This window comes from Lethenteron reissneri, chromosome 26 (genome assembly GCF_015708825.2).
Source record: "Lethenteron reissneri isolate LAM-NWPU_2019-01 chromosome 26, ASM1570882v1, whole genome shotgun sequence".
NCBI classification, from domain to species: Eukaryota; Metazoa; Chordata; class Hyperoartia; order Petromyzontiformes; family Petromyzontidae; genus Lethenteron; species Lethenteron reissneri.
The window spans coordinates 16,954,044-16,974,290 of NC_083804.1; the positions used below are offsets into that span (position 1 = coordinate 16,954,044).

The 20,247-nt window shown below is 47.3% G+C and overlaps 1 protein-coding gene across 1 annotated transcript in view; it reads right to left on the reverse strand.

Moving 5' to 3' along the window:
* LOC133347723 (cell adhesion molecule DSCAM-like) overlaps positions 1–20,247 on the reverse strand; it is a 93,102-nt gene that overhangs the window by 67,791 nt on the left and 5,064 nt on the right. The window contains 3 exon segments of the mRNA XM_061560241.1: positions 6,183–6,329; positions 8,976–9,530; positions 12,101–12,155. Of these exon segments, the coding sequence (XP_061416225.1) occupies positions 6,183–6,329; positions 8,976–9,530; positions 12,101–12,155 (757 nt within the window).

Consider the following 20,247-nt stretch of genomic DNA (forward strand, 5'->3'; position numbering starts at 1 on the left):
ACACAGGCAATGCCGCTCCGCAAAAACCACAATGTGTTTTCGCACAACGAGCACAAAAACAGCAGAGCAACTGTATTTAGAGCACCACGGCAATGATGGCACACCGGCACTGACAACACAATAACCTAACGGACAGCCCAGAAAACCACATTGATTGCACAAAACAGCACTGGGCACACAACAATTATACTGACCTCACAACAACCAAAATTATAGGAGAACAACCAGACTGACCGCACAACAAACACACTGACCACACAATAAGCACACCGGCCACACCACAACCACACTGACCACACAATAAGCACACCGGCAACACCACAACCACACTGACCACACAATAAGCACACCGGCAACACCACAACCACACTGGCCACACAACAACCACAATGGCCATATAACACTGATAGAACAAAACCCAGAATGGCAGCACAAGAACCACACTCAGAGCAGAACAGCCACCCTGACATTGCCACAACAAAGCTGAGCAAGAGTGACATCACAACCTAAATCACAACACAACAACCATGCTGACAGTGTAATAACCACAGTAGCAGAACAACCGAACTAACAGCGAAACAACCTTACTGACGATGTAATAACATCAATGACAGCCCAATCACAGGCAGCATAATAACCAAGCGAACAGCACGAACCATATAATATCCTTACTGAAGGCATGATTTCCAAACTGACAAACATGACCAAACTTACTGCATAACAACCACAATAATGGCCCAACAACCACATGTAACACCAGGCATATGAATAAAGATCTGAATCTTTATTTAGACTGGAGAAATCCGACAAACTACGAAGCTTTTTTTCCACAGATGTCCAGTAGGACACATCCATATTGACAGCCCAACGGCAGTGAAAGATAAAGATGCATCAATACAATTACCATTCTACGAGAAGTGGCTTAGGGGTTTCAGAATGGCCGTGTCAGAGCCATGGAGCCACCACTGTAGAAGTCTGAGATTTAAGCCAAAGGGACGAGGGGTGTCTCTGTCGCACGGGGGTTTCACATGGCTGCAGCCACAGACTCAGCACCTCTGAGACGTGGATCCGAATCCCAGTCCCCAAACATGGTACAAGAGGCCAGTTTCTCGCTTGTAGCGAGTTTGATGATTCCAGCCGAGTCAGCGGTAAGGACAACACCACCAGGGCCTGTGCAAACAGTGAACTCGAGATGAAGAGATGGGAAGTCCAACTGATGCAGCTCCACCATCCCAGCCTCATACCTTTTATCGGAGAGCAATGTGCTGGTGTGCATGGTACTAGCCACCCACCCTCTCGTGTGCCATGCCAGCCTTAATAAGTGCTCGTTGAAAGCACTTGCCCCGAAAGTCTGTTAAGGTTTTAAAGGAACCTTTGTCTCTGTCTGTGTGAGTATGGGAGTGCACGGGTGTACATGTGGGTGTGCATTTGTGTGTGTCTTTAGGTACGTGTAAGCGTGAATATGTGTGCATGTGTTTGTCTTGGTGTGTGTGTAGATGCAACTTTAGCTAAAGCACAGCAAGTTGGTACAGTAGGGGGCACAGGTGGTGCATCAGCCAGTCATCTCGGTCATCTCGGTCAGTCGACCCGTGGCACCTGGGTCTGCCCCGTGACCTCCTGCCAGCGGGCGTTCGACACTTCACGTGGCCTCAAGGTGCACTTGGCCTGGCACAAGCATCGTGGTGACGTCACCGCCACTTAGTGGCGAATGGCGGTTGTTGTTGTTGTAGATGCAAAAGCAGTCTTGGGCCTTCCCTAGATTGACACAGCGTCAAATGAGTACCTGGTGTAGTGTGTAAACATCAGCACTAGGGTGACAAAGGCGGTTAGGCGTGATATTGGTCACCCACCCCATCATGTGCCATAGGCCGGCCCTCATAGATGCTCGCTATGTCACAGGCTTTAAAGGGGCTCTTTGTCTCTGTGTTGTGTGTATGTAAATGTACACACATTTGTCTTTGTATGTATCTGTGAACGTACGTGAGCATGTGCCTATTTTCGTAAGTGTCCATATTTGCACATGTACGTACGAACACACGTGTAAATGTGTCTTTGTCTTTGCATGTGTATAAATACGTGTTTAGGTGCATGTGTGTATACTCTAGTATGCGTTCGCATGGTTGGCTACATACGGTGCGAAAGAAGTTCAACATACATACGTACAAGCGTGCATGTGTGTATATGCGTGTGTGTGTGTGTACGTCATCTACAGGTCCAAGCACAGTGGAAGCAGCGTTCAATAGAGCGGCCCTTTAAAGCTCACTCCCCGCGGATTTGACACAATCGTGCACGCGGAGGGAATGATAATGGGTTAACCCTGCGTGTGCGTGCATGCGTACGGCATATCCATATACATACCAAACAGAACGCTCGTGTCAAGTGCTTATGTACGTGTGTAGATATGTGTGTCATTGTATTGTTGTATACGTGTATGTACGCGTGTACATATACACACGTACATGTGTTTGTTGTGCATGTACATCCATGTACATGGCGATCACAATACATGTGGAATAACAAAGGGCTGTATGTATTCTCTATGCATAGACATACAAGTATGTGTGTGTGTACAGCAGCCACATACAGAATACATACAAAATTAAATGTTTATGCTGTTGGTTGGCATTTGGTTATGTTTGTGTGTTTATTAAATGGTAATATAATTGTACTGTATGTGTGTCAGGATATTATGTACAGTGTGTCAGAAGTGAATCGGCTTAGTCTTGTTGGCACGTGTGTGTCATGTGAGGATCTCAAAGCAGGTTGCTTTAGACACCATCTTAAATGCATGTAAATGTACAGCGCTATTGTTAATCCACTGCTGGATGAGGAGCCTCCCACACATTACCCCACTCGTCAGTGCGGGTTGCTGAAGACAGGCAGGCAGCATAGACGTGGGAGCATAGAAGTGTAATAAAGGACTCGACCACGATGTCTGGCTTGGCGTCCTTTATTCGGTTCTTCTCTCTTAACCCGCACGGCTGTCCTTCTATAAGACTCTATACTGACACTGATACTGCTCTCCTGCGGTTTCTCCCCTCGTCGTTCTCTCAGCCTCTCTCTCCTCTCGTCGCTCTCGTAGCCTCTCCCTCACACACAGCCTCGCCGGCTGTGTTCCCCGCAGCTCCTCGTCCGCCTTCTCTCCAGCCGCCCCACCGCTGTCTTCTCTCGCAGCTCCGCTGGCTGCTCCCTTAGCTGGCCACCGCTGGCCGCCGCTGCCACCCCTTGGCTTTGCCCACGTGGCCTTACTCTGGTCCAGTCCCACTCGTTCTGCCTTCCTCTTCCGGTCTCCTCCCTTAAGAACCTTAACCTTTCCTCCCACGTCACCTAACTCCACCTCTCCGTGACGTCACATCCGGGAGGTCGCCCGCGCCCGCATTACACCACCCTCCCCCGTGGAGAAAAACCCAGCCGACCTCGGCTGAACAACACCAACAGTAATGCGGGCGAACCCGAGCGTAACACACCAAAGGACACCAAGCATGCAATATAACAGTAAGAACAATCAACACAACTCAACAATCAATAACGTAGCAGAAGCAGGCAATAAATACACAGTAAGAACAATACAACATAACAATCAACGAAACACAAGGGATTTAGAGCGTGTGCGGGTCGCCGGCCCGTCCCGGACGGTCGGCGGCCCATCCGCGGAACGGGAACGTGATTGAGTTTGAGGAGCGACAGGGTGAAATCCCCCTGTCGCTGTTGGAAGTCCACCAACGTCCCGTGTCCTTGAAGGATCAGTCTTGGGCTTGTCCCGCGGATGCGTCTGCAGCGGGGTCGGAAGGGCTGCAGGGCTCGAAGGACCCGCAGATCTGGCAGGCACCCTCCGAGCAGAGCGCCTCGTCCCCTCCGGCGTCAAGGCCGGCCTGCCTGGAACAGGTACGACAGGCGCTCTAGCAAGATCAATGGACGCAGGCGGGGGAGAGTCGGCAGCAACAGACCCCGGCACGGTGGACGAACCCGTAGCGGCCGCAACAACCCTCCGTGCCAATTTGCGCCACTGCGTCACAGAGCGACAAGGCCCCGTCGAAGGTCCCTCTTTAACAACAACACTATGACCGCACAACGAAGGTGATGGGTGAGGTGTAAAGCCTTGCCGGGTGTCTGGTGCGTGCCGACTTGCCTGTTTCGGTGGATCCTTGGGCGGCTTGGCCGGTAATGAGGCCTCCTGTTGTGGCGGACCCGGGATGCGGGCCCAGCAGTCCTTCGCGTAGTGGCCCTTCCGTCCGCAGCGGAAGCAATCGGCGTCGTTGCGCCGAAGCGCAGGCCTTGCATCGCGCCGCCCGCGTATCGGCGGTGCAGCACGAGAGGCCGGTCCACCGCGGCCTGACCATGGCACCGAGGCGGCCGTCAGCTCCTGAGGGCCCCGCTCATCCGGCACGTATACCGACTTCGTAGGGTCCCAACCCAGAGCGCCACCCTCCGCGTCGGGCCCCCCTGTCCACGCCGTGACCTGTTTCCATCGTCGTAGGTTGAATTGTGCATCCAGACATTTCGCCGCCGCCCGGGAGGTGAGCTTCTCATGCCCGCACACCGGCATGGGAATCCCAAGATCCCGCGACAGCTCGAGCATCTTGCCCAAGATGAGAGGCTCGAGCAGGTCAGGTGTTGTATCTGGATACGCGGCCATAGCCAAATCAAGCACTGCACCCCTGTACGCCACAGGCGACTCCTCGGGCGCTCGTTGTCGTTGAGCGAATCGCCGATGCGCGTCGTCAGGTGGCTCGTAGGCGTCGGCCATTTCTTGAAAAACTCCATATAATGTCCTCTTCTTCTCGGCCTTAATGGAGCGAAAAAAACGAACAGATTCGTCGTCCAGAAGAGTCGGCAACACTTCCAAGGCCTCAGCATCGGTCCATCTCGCAGAACGGACCGCCGCTAAAAATCTGCAGGCGAAAGCGCTCCAGTCGCCCCCAATGGCGAATTCCTTGACCGTGGTGAGATGGCGACTCCGACTTCGCTTCACTCCGCCCTCCGCCGATGGTTCCTCCGGAGGCAAATTCAAAATGGCGTCGAATCGCGGCGTGGTCAAGATGGCGGATTCCCGCCGCGGCACGCGCAAGATGGCGGCCTCCTGCCGCGTGGCCCATGGCGCCGGGAGTGAAGAACCCGTGGCGGCCTGTGGAGCACTCTCCGCTCTCTCCGTCGCCGTGCTTGGGGTGACGAGATGACACAATTGGCCCAGGGCGTCCTTGAGAGTCTCCAGTTGCTCAGCCACCTGCAGCCATCGCCGATCAGCGTCTGATGGTGTCGGCGGCCCTGACACTGTGGCTACATCTTCCACTCCCGTCCCCGCACTCGTTTCAGCAGGGCTCTCCTCCACCACCCTGGCAGGATCCATGTTTGGAGGGAAGTCTTCGTCTTCCGACGAAGAAGCCGATGCCGGCGCTGGAACATTTTTCTTTCTCACTTGTTTCGACATGCCGTTGCACTTCCGACACCAATGTAATAAAGGACTCGACCACGATGTCTGGCTTGGCGTCCTTTATTCGGTTCTTCTCTCTTAACCCGCACGGCTGTCCTTCTATAAGACTCTATACTGACACTGATACTGCTCTCCTGCGGTTTCTCCCCTCGTCGTTCTCTCAGCCTCTCTCTCCTCTCGTCGCTCTCGTAGCCTCTCCCTCACACACAGCCTCGCCGGCTGTGTTCCCCGCAGCTCCTCGTCCGCCTTCTCTCCAGCCGCCCCACCGCTGTCTTCTCTCGCAGCTCCGCTGGCTGCTCCCTTAGCTGGCCACCGCTGGTCGCCGCTGCCACCCCTTGGCTTTGCCCACGTGGCCTTACTCTGGTCCAGTCCCACTCGTTCTGCCTTCCTCTTCCGGTCTCCTCCCTTAAGAACCTTAACCTTTCCTCCCACGTCACCTAACTCCACCTCTCCGTGACGTCACATCCGGGAGGTCGCCCGCGCCCGCATTACAGAAGTATAGCACAATCATTTATTTGTATGCACTTCCCTCTGCTGCTCACCACATTGACCACGGCCTATAACAAGCTGCTGTGCATGGTGGTAGCACATCGGGCACTATCCAGGCTCAACCCCACACTATAGGTGCTCACTCTTGCAGATTATACTGCCATAGCACCACGCGCTGTAGGGCGCAGTGTCCGTATGCAAGTTGACATCTCTCTACTTGCACGTGTTGAGCGTATGAGTGAGCGCGCGTGGGTCCCCGTACCGGGCGCTATGGGGACGGTGTCGCGCTCCCACGCCGTCACCGTCACGTATGACGTTACGTAGGACGGCACCACGCAGCGGAACACGGCCGTGGATCCACGCATCGCCTTCTGGTCCTCGAGACGAACCGTGTACGGCTCCCGCAGCACTGAGACGACACGGGGACACGGGAACACGTGGGTCACGGGGACTCGAGATTCACGAAGATGTGGGAGTCATGAGCCAAAGGGGTCATGGGGAATGGGACGACGCACAGGAGACATGGGAGCCACAGGGAGACATGAATTGGCAAGGGAGATATGAGGACGTGAGCGATCGATATTTGTGAGGACACAGGTTTCATTGAGACGTGGGGAATGTGAGAGTCAGTGGGACGTGGGGACATAGAAGGTATTGAGCACAAGGGGAACACAGGAGACACAGGAGACGCAGGGAGTCATGGACCCACAGGGGACATGGGAGACGTGGACATGGGGTGTCAAGAGACACGGGGAACACAGCAGTCAAAGGGAGACTGATGAAACAGCAGAAACAGAAAACAGGAGTCACGGGAACATTGGAGTCATGGGGAAAAGTGACACCAACAAGTCGCGGAGACAAAGAGGGCATGGGGAACACTGAAACATAGGTACACAAGGGCATTAGGAGACGTAGGACACCTTGACGAGAGTAACCATGAGAACACGCGGACATGGGACAGTGAGCGTAGAGGAGACAGGAAGAGGGACACAGACAGGGGACTACAGGTATTGGGGATGGAGAATTGAGAACTCAACAGCGACTGCGAGGACAATAACAATGGAGGAGAAGCAGTGCCCAGGGTTGGTAGTCAAGGGCGCGGAGACGACCAGCCACAGGAAGGCAGAGCGAGCATCTGAGCGAGGGGTCACAAGTCACAACCTCACCTAGATGGGCGAGCAGCGGGATTTAGGTAGATTTAGGTTGAGTTCGATCCACATTAGAATTCGATCACCACGATCCCTATATTAACTTGGGCCGCGATTACTGTATTCAGATATAGCGTATCCACTTTGCTTCAAGTGATTACGAGGGCAAAAGGGAATGGAGGACACTGATTTATACAGCCCTCCCTACATCCACTCTGCTGTGCTTATACCTCCTCTACATTCACCCCTTGCAAGCCCCAACTTAACTGCTAGCCCCAAATCTATTCTACTCACATCCCCCGCTCAAGTATATATAATGCAATACAACTGTGGATGTATATAGTGAATAAATGTGACCACATGTGATGATGTTGCACAGACTCAAGGGGAATATTTTTTTTATAGATGCTGTCAGTCAGATTCCAAAGAACACAGGATGAGATGTTACTATCCTTTGTGCAAGCACTTCCAAGAGTTCATGAACAGTGAGCCTGGTGAAATTTGGGGAGCGCATCGTCAGTAGTGACCCTTTGGTTCCTAGGGTGTTTCGGCCTTTCATACTATACACCCTCCCCAAAGGCGGCCAGCGACAGGGTGATCAATCCTACGCTTGCGTCCCATTCCCAATTAGTCATAGGAGTTGCCTTGTTGTTGGTAGCCAACATCCCATGGGACTATGCATGGCAGGGGCGTCCTCCTCCCTGAGTCAAGCATTGTTGACTGCATACCTCCTGGCCCTCTCACTTTGGGGCCCAGCTGGGGTCTTTCCTCTTCATCCAGAGCCACTGACTGCTGCCTTCTGCCGCCTCCGATACAGCTTTGATTGCCGAACGCTGGCTCTGGCCCTTAATTCCCAGGTCTCTAAGCAGTCTGGTTGTAGATGTTGCCACAAAACCTCTGCAGCCCACCTCCACTGGTCGGACTTCTGTGTTCCAGCCATGATGCCGTGCTTCGGCAGCTAGATCGGCATAGCGCAGATGTTTTCGCTCATAAGCCTCATCTACTGAGTCCTCCCAGGGTACTGTGAGCTCAATGATGAAGACCTTCTTGAGCGAACGGGACCAGAGCACCACGTCAGGTCTTAGGGTGGTGGTTGCGATCTCCGGAGGAAACACAAGTTGCCGGCCAATGTCAGCTAGCATTTTCCAGTCGCGGGCCAAGCGCAGCTGGTCTCGCTCTATTGGTGTAGAGCCGCTCTTCGGTGGTTTAGCCCCTTCGCGGACAAAGGTCGTCCGTAAGGGGTGTGATGCTGCTGGGGGTGGTAGGGAGTTGGTGGCAGCTCGCTTGTCCTCCATGGCGGACGCAAGGTTTTTAAGGACTTGGTTGTGACGCCAAGTGTAGCGTCCTTGGGTGAGGCTTGTTTTACACCCTGTGAGAATGTGCCTGAGGTATATAGGACAAATGAAGGTCGTGAATTTTGGACTTTAACAAATTGCAGGAAGTCAACAGCACAGATGGCTTAGAGAAGGAAATTCCAGACTATTCAGGCAGCAGAGGAGAATGAGTGAGATGAGAGGAGAGAGGGAGGCAGGACCTCAAAATCTATCCTGGATTGGATTGGGAGCCCGTGTTGGCCATGAAGTATTGGGGTCACGTGATTCTATTTACAGTGACGGTGAGAAGTCTGGCAATGGAATTTTGGATCACCCAGAGTTTTGAGATGAGGGCCTTATGGATGCTGTAGAGAAAATACGTGCAACAGTCCAGTTGGGATGTGAAGGCAGATGCAGGAGATGTTGCACTGAATTGAGAAGTGAGAATGACAAATCCAAGGTTTCACACATCAACCACACTCTCATCTACTCACACCCTGGACACTACCTGCATACCCACTCTGCTGTACTATCACGCTATCACCCACACTCCACTCTCACATCTCCCGGCCTGCTCTGCAGCACGGAGTTTACCGGCGGTGATGGCGAGGTCTCTGCTGCGCACACGCCCCGCCGGGTTCTGCGCCGTGCAGTAGCAGGTGGAGCGGTGCGCACGTGCCGTATACGCTGCCGCCGCAAATGAGCTCATCATCAGCGTGCCGTTGGGGTGGACCCTGCGCAGGCCCGGCACGTCATCCAGTGCCACCGCCTTCCTATCGACACTGCTGACTCCCATCGTTCCATCCCCACCGCCTCCTGCACCGACGCCACCGCCTCCGCCGCCGCCGGCACCACCAGTGTCTTTATCTCCGTCAACATCGTCCCCGTCGCTATCTCCGTCATCATCGCCATCGTCCCCATCCTCATCACCGCCGCCGCCCCCCCCGCCACCACCGCCGGACGAGCGGTACGTGAACCAGCGGCGCTCGGCAAGCGGGGCTCCGTTGGCAGGGCATGTCACGGACGCACCGGTCGCCGACGAGAACACCAGGGAGGCGGCACGACCCGGTAAGGACCACGGGGAGGACGCCGATGGAGACGCGAGTTCATCCTCGAAGAACAACGTTGACCGGACGCTCGTGTCGGACGCTGGCGCCGATGGGAGTGGGGGTGAGGGAATAAAGACGGGCAGGGAATGCATCATAAGGTCGCACATGCACACGTGTGATCGCATCGGTGCTGGTGGATACATACCTGCGGGCAGCACCCTAAAAAAGTTGTAAACTGGGCAATTTTCACATTAAATATAAATGTGAATTATGCATGACATTTTAATGAAATGAGTAATAATACGTAGAGCAATTTTGCAGAACAACTTGGGCTTGTATTGCGCGTATGTGGGAAAGGAGCAGTCACGTAACCCTTGCGGTCCATGAGGAGGAGCTCAGTAAAGTGTACCGCGAATATATAGTATGTAGTTTTCACTTTTTCTGGGATAAATATGATATATATTTTTGAAATAAATAAAGTTTTTCAAAGATTTTCATTGGGAAACTTTACCGTGTTTGTAAGACCCAGCTTTTTGTACAGTACTGTAATCCCAGGCTTTTGTGCAATCATTCACAGTAACATTGCATTTATGGAAATTACTCGTGACTTAATGCTAATGTTGCAGTTTTCTTCCTGAACTTACATTTTAGTCACATACTGTCCAAATTGGAGAGTAAAAGCCCAGAAAAGCATGTGAAGCAACTGCTTGTAGGCATAATATCCAATATAGCATAACAGGACTGGTGATATTTGCAGGTATTAACATACCATCATCACAATCACAGAAGTGTATTTCATGACTGGGGTCACACTTAACTTTGTTTTGTATTAATAAGTGTTGTGAATTAAAAAGCACTTTGGAAAATAGATAGTCTGGATAGACATGAATATGACCTAGATTTGAAGTTTCCGTGACTGCAAGGATTCATACTCTTCGGTTTTTTCGATAAAGTCACGTAAGCACAAAATTAAATGAAGAAAAAAAAACGAAATTAAATCACGACGTTTCGGAGGTAACACAAGCTTCCGTCTTACCTACGTGACTTTATCCGAAAAAACCAAAGAGTATGAATATGACCTTCAAATAAAATGTATGCAGTTGCAAACAGGATACTCATTTATGCCTTAATATTTTGCTGAATACACTCATTAAGGACACAAGCCGGGTGGCGGTGGTTATGCACGTCGCTTGTAATCCAGCACTATGGCGGCAGCGAAGGTTGGTGGATCGCACACAAACGATGTGAAAATCTCTTCCCGTGGGCGTCGATGAGCTATACCCTGGCTCACCAGGAGAAGGCAGTACAGCAAGTGGCCTAATCGCCATCTGTTTACATCTGTATGGGGATGGAGTGTTGCCTCCTCATGTGCGTGGGTTTTCTCCTGGACCTCCGGTTTTCTCCCACGTGTATAAACACTCGCTATTAATTGGCTAAAAAAACATCTTAAAATAAAAAGTGAATGCTAGGCCCTCCTGAAAAAAAGTCATACAACTCAGTGTGGCTTTCCTGGATAAATAAAAATATTATAAAGTGACTAATCCTTCCCACATGATCGCGCATCCTCTGCTGTGATTGTTAAAATGGGTTCAATAAAAATATATATTGTAAAGTGAATACATTTTAAGTGAAAATGTGAAGTGAACAGCTCCATGTTACGGATCCTATCCAATCAGTTATAATCAGAATACTGCTCCATGAATAACACATCACAGCACACAATGCAAGTAGTGGCTGCTAAAAAGAAACAATTGAGTTTTGGAAAATGGATAAGTTGTTACATTTTTGAGAATATTTTTTTTTATGAAAAAGACCGAGTTACATTTCCTTCGCTTGTAATCAAAAACCCAGTTAGCGTCATGGCAACACAAATGTGTTTTTACATTTCTGTATGTGTTCCTTTATCGCATGTTTGCTTGCTCTTCTGCCATATTTATTTAACCGAAGATCTTCTTTGTAAATAAGTAAATAAGAATCCTCGTGTCAATGGGGGCCCCATACTTGGTCATAAACAAATGTCAACTATCTAAATATTTTTTTCTGTACTTGCATGTATGCAAACGTCTATTTTTTTTTATCTAGATCTGTTTGTGCATGCAAAAGTCTGCTGGGTTGACAAAGCACTGTAAAGTATTTTTTTAACTGTGTGCACATGTTGACTTTCCTCTCGAAGAGGGGCTTTAATTTGGTTGCTGCATCGTACTTATGAGCCATAATAAGAGTATAACCAGTCTAGGGTTGTCTCATTGTACTTCTGCTGCTTAAATTCAATAAAAACACAATCTCAGCAATTTTAAGCTGGTGGTCATCACAAGGCTGTGTGCAGGGTGTGTGCAAGGAATGGTGATGCCATCTGGACATGCAAATCATGCTGAGATTCCTGTGGTTTTGAAGACATTTCTGCCAATATGCTATCAATTGTATCCATGTGCGTGGGCATATTTGTCTACTCGGTATTGTCTGCACTCATGTTCATGTGTGTATGTCACTGTTTCTATAAACGTGTTCCTTTGTGCACACGCGCTTATACTCTTTTGTTATTTTCGTGTGCCGTGCTGGCTAACAGCACTTGTCCCAACAGCCTGTTGAAGGCTACAGGGGGGACCTTTGTCTTTGTTTGCACACACGTGTGTGTAATCCCGTGTCGCGATGTGTGAGCTGCTCTCTCACCGATGACGGCCGGCGCGAGGAGCAGAGTGCACACGAGGGGAAGCATGGCCGTCACCTGTCATTGCATGGGCCAACAAGGGCCAGAGGGGCCGGGGTGGGGGGGAGACAGGGGAGGGAGAACAAAGAGGGATTACAGAAGGAATTGTGGAAGGGTGCACATGAGTTATGATGATGATGATGATGAAAGAGTGACGCAGTGATTCAAATAAAAACAAAACAATTTATTTGGTGATGCTTCATTGGCAGTGATGCACACGTTTAATTAACAAACGAAAACTATCTCAACACATACGTCAATGACACTGCCTTAACATAAATAAAATATCGATAATATGCAACGTTTTGGGCAATGTCCATTCTTCACAGCATATAGCGAGGCTAGGAAGATAGAGTTAATCAGGATAAAACTAGGTTTGTCAAGGGAATGGAGGTGAGAGAGGAGGGATTGAGTGATCAGGAAGACTTTGAAGTGGAGGAATTTGAAGTGAAGCAATGCATGGAGTGAGCAACAATCACCATCTCTGAGCAGAATGTTTGCCAGCTATGAACACAAGTAGTAGCTGAATGAAGGAATCATAATTAGTGGCTCCAGGTAGACTTCAGTTAGCCTAATTGTCCAAAAGGCCCAAGCTTGTGTAGACGTGGCCAATGAAGTTGACTTCCTTTTTCCACGTTTACTCAGGATATACAAGTAAATGAATGGAAATCCCCAGTGCAAAGACTTAAGTCTTGAATTTTAAAAGTTTCAGTATATAATTATAATTTAGAGCACAAAGTCTTTCAAAGTGTATGACCACGGGGGGATTCATGCGATAGCACACTGAATATCTGGATGCACAAACAAGACGGGAGGAATGAGTCAGTGTCGCAGAGCACAAGAAAGTTATTTTGATTTGTTCAGCAAGTGGTACAAGCATCTTCCAAACAATTGCGGTGCTAAACGACACATGGCAAACCCATAAATGTGAGAAAGGGCCTGTGCTTCCAGACTTGTGTAGCTTTGGTACACTGCATTTTTATGATTATATTGAACACTGCATTATTATGACCACATTTGTACTGGATATAGAGATGGACGCGACTACTCATCACCGCTAATGCAGGAAAGGAAACTGAGCCTCTGGTAACTACCGTCCCCGCAGATTTGTATCTAATCAAAGACCAGACTTTCGTACAATCACAGTCCTTCTCCTTGGGTTGTGCTTAGCCGTTAGCGGTCCTTTCCAATTTCTGCTTCTGTAGCTTCAGCTGATGACACATGAAGGGATGTCGTTCTCTATTTCTGGTGCTATGGTTAGGGTTTTATGGTGATAAGGATGAGCGTTAGGGTTTAGGTATTAAGGTTGTGGGGTAAGCAGTAGGATTTAGGATTCCAGGTTAAGGGGAACTTAGGGTGATGGTTTAGAAATGGGATAAAGGGTTTGGAGTTAGAGTTATGGTTTAGGGATGGGCTACAGGCTCACGGTTAAGGGTCTAGTTGTTATGGTTTATAGTTAGGGTTAAAGGTTAGGGACAGTAGTACATAAAACTGCATTTATTACCACATTTCTGACGAGCACGATTGACTACATACGGTGCAAAAGAAGTTCAACATACATACATCTGCAGGGATGTTGTTCCTGCTTTTCTTACTCTGTATTTGCGTGGACAGTAGCCTCCTCAGACAAAAGGGATAGGAGCCAGACATTTTTTTAATAGGCCTACCATTTGGATAACACTTCACCCCGGCCCTGCATGAGAGGGCTTGCTAAAGGCACGATGCTAAATTGCCCTGACGTTTAATTGCATCTACGTTGTAAATGACAACGCTGGTTACTGCAGTGACAATTCCACATTTCTTTGGCGGGCACCAGTGTTTGCACGTTGAACTTGCCACGAAGTAGTATACTGTATAATGTTCTTCAGCCTGGAAGAACGATGATGGGTAGTGGAGATGACTACCAACTGAGATTAATGCGCCCTATATAGAGTACATTAATCTTTGGTGTTAATGTATGCACATTTTATAAATAACAGTACTGTGCAGTATTCAAAATTATAATTACAGGTACTGTACTCTGTAGCATACCGTTATCAAGGCAGGAGGGACCCTCTAAGCAACAGTGCATTGACAGGGATCACAATCTAAATGTCCTCTAATTAAAGTGTTTTTTGAAGGTGTATGTTCCAATAATGCATACAAACATCATAATAATCTAAGTAGGATTTTTCAAATGCTTTTAAATTTTACTCTATCCTTGTCTGAGATTGTATCATTTCATTTTACAATACCGTGTTAGGAGTTTCCTTAATTATTTTGTATATTACAGCATATAATTGATGTAATTAATAAAACTCTACCAATACAGTACTGTAATACTGTAAGATATGCAATGCTTTCATTACTTCTAGTAGAGAACTTAAACCGAGGTATCGTACTTTTTCCCATTGCAATGTTTTATTCGTGCTGTATTAACACAGCAGTATTAATGCTGTACAATGTATTCATATTTTATTATACCACTGTATTTTAATACTGGAATACAATCATTCATTTTTTTAAACGATTGCTGTTATGATTGTTAATCTTAGCATTAATCTTAGCAGTATTGTGTACTGCTAAATGTATTAATCGTGTATGACAAATGTTTATCTGCATCACAGTACTGTACAATATTCTAAAACTGTACATTAAATTGACGATGCACGTTTGATCAGGAGCTACTATTTGCATCTTTACGCAATACCATTACTTCAAAATTAATCACGGATTTAAGGGCAAATTTCGCAAATTTGCGATGTCTGTAAAGGTCTCAACCACGCAACCTTAGGAAATCCAAATGCAATATTTGCCTCGCCTACAATAGAGGGTGCAACATTTAAAAAGCAGATTATCGTGACTATGAATTGGAATCCTTATGCACATCAGCGCTATGGTGTTGGACAGCAATTACTTGTGAACGCCACGCAATGTGACGGACGCTTTATTTGTGGCATCAGATGAGTTAAGAGACGCCAGTCACGCAGAGAACACCTACACACACATTATGAAATATCCCCCGACTGCACGTGTGCTATGGGTTCGAACAAAATTATGAAATACGTATTTTGAGAATTAAGAACATGCACGTGTGAAAGAGGGCCCTTTAGTTGAGATAAATGCAGCCAATTAAAACCCCCATCTATTGTTTTTTTTTTAAACTGAGGGTCAGGCATACTATTAGTGCAGTGTAAAATTAACAGCGTAACATAAATGCCGGTTGAACATTAAAGTTATTTCAGTATTACCAGGACAACCTTTACGATGAAATCCAGAACGTGGAAATCGTGAACACAAGTTCACAATGTGAGTGGTGGACACGGGCATTGCACTATAAATGATGCACAAGCATTTATAGTTGTCCAGTATTGCACATGGATTCATATGCATAGCATGTAGCTACAGCAGTTCATACCGTGCAGCGATCCATGTGAAAGTACGAATTAAGACAACACACTCATCCCCGTATAGAGACAAAGACAATCCCCGTAAACACACATTCACACTCACTCCACACTTCAACAATTAGACAAATACATCCATAGCCACATGCACCACTCAAGTGCACCGTTATGGTTGATAAGCCATTTTGATATGCGAAACATTGGCTCTCACCCATAGGCAAAGCGAGTAGGTTTAGCAATTGATAAACACCATCACCACTACAAAGCCACGCCATCACCACTATAACCCATCACTACATAACCACCACAATTATAATCAATGAAATCCAACACCACTGCAACCCATCTCTACATAACCACCTATTCACACATTGCCAAAAACAACCATCACCATGAACAACCCATGCCATGACCACCAACAACCCCTCACTACAAAATCACTATAATACCCATACATAACCAAGTAAACCCATGATCTAACCATCACAATTACCCATAGCAATTGATAGGGCAGAGGCCTATACTGTTTGTAAGTTGATAATGTGCCTACGTTGTGATACGAATATTTTGAACAATACTGTACTAATTTATAGCATGTCAATCCACTGCTGGATGAGGTGGTTGTCTGGCGTTCCATGCGTATATGTTTGTCAGCAGCATTTGTTTAAGCGTGAAGATACTTGAGAATGGCAAGCGCGGTCCAGAGTTTTGGCGATTTATTTAATACAGGGTCTATTTTAATGTGTGCACTACAATACTGTGGTTCAATATATATTTTGCTGTATTCGACTATCTGGGTTCCCACGATACACCCGAGTGTTTTGCAAGAGAGATCTGGAATGTGGGAAAATATGGTTCAGGGTACAGTACAACAATTAATTACAAAATAAATCCGTGCAGACGTAGACAATACAGGACAACTCGCCTTACCCTATTATCTGCGAAATTTTCACGGACAAATGGGAGTCGCGTGGCTAAATGTATCCTCTTATCCATCATGTTTCGTGATTTGTGTGGAAAATTAAATAGATTCGCGGATACAATCACAGATAAATTAAGTTTGTCCTAGACATGACGGATAACAGGGAGTTGTGCTTTATAATTGCAGCATACACATGTACTCAATTTAAATCTTGTACCGTGCGAAACACATATACAGGGGTCACGTGGTGGGCAGCAGAGGGCAGTGCACGCAAATTCCCTTGTTGTACTCTACCCCTATGCGTCCCACGTGTTCTCCCAAGCGTTCACCAACCCACAGTGACCAGCGTGGTAAAGTATGGGGAGGCCCTCATCCAGCAGTGGGTGAACAAAAGGCAATAATTATACACGTCTTGTCGTTCAGTATCTGTACTTGACAGTTGATTACCCAATAAGGAAGACCAAGAATTAGATATTCTTTGGGTCTTTCGGTAAGCCACGTGGATAGAAAAAAAATCATCAAAATAATAACAATATCACGACGTTTCGATCACAACACAAGCAATCGTCGTCAGGTGAAAAAATAGGCTTTACCGAAAGACCCAAATAATATGAATTCCTGCAGTCACGAAAGCTTTAAGTGAAGAATTAGATGTTTATATTGTACTGAGATGCCTATACTGTACGTACTAAATAAGGACAATTGTGAATTAGGATACAATTCACTCCACATAAGGACACGCAAATTAAAGATGCAACCCTCCAAGTACTTGTTCACGCCACTGCTGGTGCAAGGGCCCCGACTGAAAAAAAACTAATTTTATTTTACCAGGTACGGCCCTCAGAGCTAGACAGTATAGCTCTTCTTTCAGAAGCGACCTGACCACGAATGATAGCTCAACGAAGTGGCTTATCACGTGGAAATGTATAGCGGCCAAATACTCTAACCGCACATTGATTCTAAATGTGAAGGGAAAAATCAGAGGAGCCGGAGAAAACTCCACGCGACCACAGGGAGAGTGACACCACAAACTCCAAATATACAGGAGGCGTCAGCATCAGGATCGAACCCACGACCTCCTGTATACCACGAGAGGTAGTTAACATCTTGCCACCGTGGCACTTGATGGCGCTCCAGAGAAAACCCCTCGAGTCTAGAAGGTTAAATGGTCTGTTCTTCCATGCTGGAAAGACGTCTTGGCATAGGAATGAGTACCCACACTTTACCCCACACCGCGCAAACTGCAGATCGCGTGGTGTAGGTACGGTGCGAAGGAAGTTCAACATACCGTACATACACAGATCAGACTATGGCATTGCTCATTTATACTTCTGTGTGGACAGAAGCAGGGGGATTTTAAAAAATACTTTCCATTGGTTCACCTGCTGCGCTGAGAGATCGAATCAAACCGGTGACATCTGAATTTCTGGTCTATGCACGATTGATGCTGGATATAACCACAGTTGCTCATGTGATTTGTAACTTTGATCCTTACCCACGTATCGATAGTTACATTTTGATGCACAATTTTATTGAGGGACCGGATGCTGTCTTGGTGTGGTCTGGGACTGTTTTTGTTGTTTTGCTGCCTTGCCCAAGCTTGCATTTAGTGTTGAAAATCGTCAGGAATTGATGTACTTTTGTAATTTGTACTGATATACTCGTGGCTCGCTTACCTTTTCTCTATTTTTTATTGTTTGTTGTTGTAACTTGCTGACCTGCCACAACTGGACATCTGTGAAAAATTGCTTCATAGCTTATCGGATTCCTCCAGTCTAAATATTCAGATAACTGAATTGACCGCTATAAACCAGTGGTGAAAATTCTACATTACCTTGTAAAAAACCAGCCTCCTGACCACTAACTGCCTTTCTAAAAAGTGATACCCATTTTATAGACTCTAGACTGGATTATATACTGAGTCAAACGATCATTTTGAACTCAAGTTTGTATTGCGTATAGCAAAAATGTGGGTTCAATCTGCACCAACACATGTCACGTACAATAGACACACATGGATTTGAAATACATGTATAAAGACAAATATCCCCCCGTATAGCCTTGACAGATTGTTGGGGCAAGTGCTGTTAGCGAGCACCTTTGAAGGCTGGCACGGCACACGAGGGGGTGGGTGCACAACACCACGCCCGGCCGCCTTTGTCTCCCCAGAGACGATGTTTACACACTACACAAGGTACTCATTTAAGGCTGAGTTGGCCTAGGGGAGGCCCAGGATCGGTTCAGATAATTGCTATCACTGGTGGTGACCGTGAGCTGGAATCAAACTCAGGTCCCTTGGTTCGTAGTGCAGCGCGCTAACTGCTACACTACCACTCCCCACATACACACATATATACATACACACACATATACATACACACACTTAACACACACATGTGCGCGCACACAATGAATTTCAACACAAAACCCCATGCAGGCTCACAGATGGGGGGTTCACGTGACCTACATTTGAGACTGAAGCCATATCTACCACAATGGCCCATCACAATTACAAACCCATGCCATCACCACTACAACCCATCACTACATAACCACATTTACCCATTGGCAAACATAAGCCATCACCACTACAACCCATGACATCACCACAACCCATCACTACATAGCCACCACATTTACCCATTACCAAATATAACCCGTCATCACTATAAACCCATGCCATCACCACTACAACCCATCACTACATAACCACTACAATTACCCATCATGAATTGAATCCATCAGAAACAATCACATTTACTCATCACTAATGAAATCCCAACACCAACCACAATCACCCACAACCCACGAATATTAACCCATCGGTCAGTACTACAATTACTCTACTGTATTCACCAATATGTGTAAGCCATCAAGGGTACCGGCAATAGCTAACATCAGTGGCGAGTCATTTTTGAACCAGTCCTGGGCCCACCTTCACCAATATACACTCACCAGCGTGTTTAGATACTGGAGCTATAAAAATAGATAGTATAAGCCATCATCACTAAAACCCATCACTATAAGACCACTGCATTTACAAATAAGCACTACAACCCATCACTAACCACCATATTCACCCATAATCATAATAACCTCGGACCACTACATCCAATCACCACCACCACACAATCTTCTCTACAACCACCACAATGACCGGGCCCTTCCTTATTATAATCCATGCCAACACATCACTCTCACAACCCATCACAGCACAAATCCTACCCACTTCTCGCCGCAAAGAACACAGAAACATCATCATATCCATCGACACAAACACACAACTACCCATCATAACGTTCTTTAAAAAATCTCAACCACAAATACTGTACGACTCTTACTTTTATTAATTTTAATTTTTTACCTACGTGACTTTACCGAAAAACCCTAAGAATATGACTCTTAACCCACCACCACCCACTGTCCCATTACCACCAGTCACCATGACAACCACAGCTACCCCACATGGCAAAGTCAGCCGGCACTGCAACCACCACCACCACCATCACAACGATCACCTACCCATCACCACAATTATACAGGAACTACCATTACCATAATCACCACCCCCATGGCCACCAAAAAAACCCACAACACTCACCGCAACTACATGACAGTACCACCATCACAGCCCACAAATTTGAACTGCCATTACCACAGTCGCTACCACAAAGCAAAACTACATCACCTCTGCCACCATGAGCAAACACACAAACACACCAATCCTCCACTGCATGTGGCACAGAGACACGTGTGTTGTGGCGAGTGTACATGCGTGCCACGTGTGTGTGTGTGTGTGAAG